Source organism: Camellia sinensis, chromosome 8, assembly GCF_055761805.1.
Source record: "Camellia sinensis isolate YWXY chromosome 8, ASM5576180v1, whole genome shotgun sequence".
In the NCBI taxonomy this organism is placed as follows: domain Eukaryota; kingdom Viridiplantae; phylum Streptophyta; class Magnoliopsida; order Ericales; family Theaceae; genus Camellia; species Camellia sinensis.
The window spans coordinates 31,765,856-31,767,708 of record NC_138968.1 but is presented as its reverse complement, the minus strand read 5'-3'; the positions used below and the strand labels follow the sequence as shown (position 1 = coordinate 31,767,708).

Below are 1,853 nucleotides of genomic sequence, written 5' to 3'. Positions count from 1 at the left end.
ACTGCTTTCTGAACTGATACTATTAATGAATGAATGCATGTCCTATATTCTAAACTGTATTATGGCATCCTTAGCAACTACTGTTTACTGTTACTGTTACAGAGATCTCTGTCGGTTCCCTTGTTGGAACCACTACTGTTTACTGATTGATGGCCATCAAATGAGAATGTGGAACTTGCACATAGCTACAGTGTTCACAAACAAGGTTTAAAAAATGGTTGGTGAGGTCATTTTGTACTTCCCCAATCACCATTTTGTGAAGAGATTTGCAGGCAAATCTTGCATCTCAAGCCCATGAAGATTTGATATCGTAACAAACATATCTCTTTCTGTATCTGCCTCCATTGACATACATAATTAAGAACCAAATAAAGCTTCTTTGGACAAATGTTTCTTTTCAACCAAAGTCATCATGATGAGCCAGTTTTTCAGATCCCCTCTATTCTCTATGAAGAAAACACTGACAATAAACAAGATCTGATCATAACCATGGACACGGTAAGGAAAATGAGGCAAAAATTAGTAGCCATTCCAGAGGATGATAAAAGTGAGAAAATAATTGATAACAAGTGAAAAATCATTAACAAAGAGATTGAACAGAAAAGAAGGCGAGTAATGAATAGCCTTTATGCATCGCATCGATCCCTACTCCCTCTTGAATATATCTAGGTGATGAATCATATTTTCTTCTATTTTCCCATATTGTTGTTCACTTAGAACTTTAACTACCATATATAAGTATGAGAAGAATGATTACTGCACTGATTTTTCTCTCTTGAATTTCTAAAAGAAAACTAACTCTCTCTCTCTCTCTCTCTCTCTCTCTCTCTCCTGTTCTAAAGATTTTATTATTACCTTTGAATAATTGGGTTATTGGAGGGTTATGTTAACGGATGTTGTTTTAGGGAAAGCGTTCAATATCGGATCACATTCAGGAAAGTGTGAATTATATCAAACACATAGAGAATAACATCAAAGAACTGAGTATCAAGAGACATAATCTTAAAAATATGTCCAATTCAAGAGTTCTTTTAGCGGCAAGTACAAGCTCAAACGATTTTTTGCCCTATAGTGTGACAGTCAGCCCATGTCAGGTTGGTGTGGAGGTTCTGATCACTGGTGGCTTCACTGAGGAAGTGTTTCCCCTATCAAAAGTTCTTCAAGTACTTCTTCATGAAGGACTTGAAGTTATTAGCTATGTTTCCACTGAAGCGAATGATAGGTTGTTTCACACAATTAGATCCGAGGTATTTCTTCTTTAAAAAAATTTAGTAGGTGTTTGGCATGCACTAAAAAAGTGTACTTTTTTTTTTGCATACATACACTTATTTGGGTCACATCCATCAACATCTATCAACATCTCCTCTCTACTTTTCTACACATTTTTTTATGAAAAAATAAAAAAAATACACTTATTTAGAACATTCCAAACCACCTCTTAATTTCAATTTCTAGTTTTAGGGTTTTGTCTAAGTTCATTTTTACCATATGGGTTATACTAGCAGGGCATTGACCCAATATGCATTGATCAATCTACGCTACAACAAAAACTGACCGACATGATTAATCGAGAGTTGAATTCGAAGTAACAATGTGTTTTCTATTTGGAGAGTACTCTTAGAACTACATCGTGATATATATATATATATATATATATATATATATACTTTTTAGATTGGCAAAAAAAGGAAGAGATTTATTGATGTAAAAATTAGCCCAAGGAGTACACACAAAATACATCAACAAAACAGGACCTAGGCGAAAATAGCATCAATGCTTCGGAAACATATCTCAACTATCATGATATGGCACTTGTCTTGAACCCTAAGATTGATATTTTTTCTTTTTTTTCT

At 34.1% G+C, this 1,853-nt stretch overlaps 1 protein-coding gene across 1 annotated transcript; it reads left to right on the top strand.

The window, feature by feature from the left end:
* Nucleotides 1–387: 387 nt before the first annotated feature.
* Nucleotides 388–1,589, top strand: LOC145797663 (transcription factor bHLH118-like). Its single transcript, XM_082885061.1, has 3 exons — nt 388–498; nt 906–1,247; nt 1,506–1,589. Exons 1-3 carry the CDS (start codon nt 388–390, stop codon nt 1,587–1,589), a joined length of 537 nt encoding a protein of 178 aa, XP_082741187.1.
* The last annotated feature ends 264 nt before the right edge of the window (nt 1,590–1,853 follow it).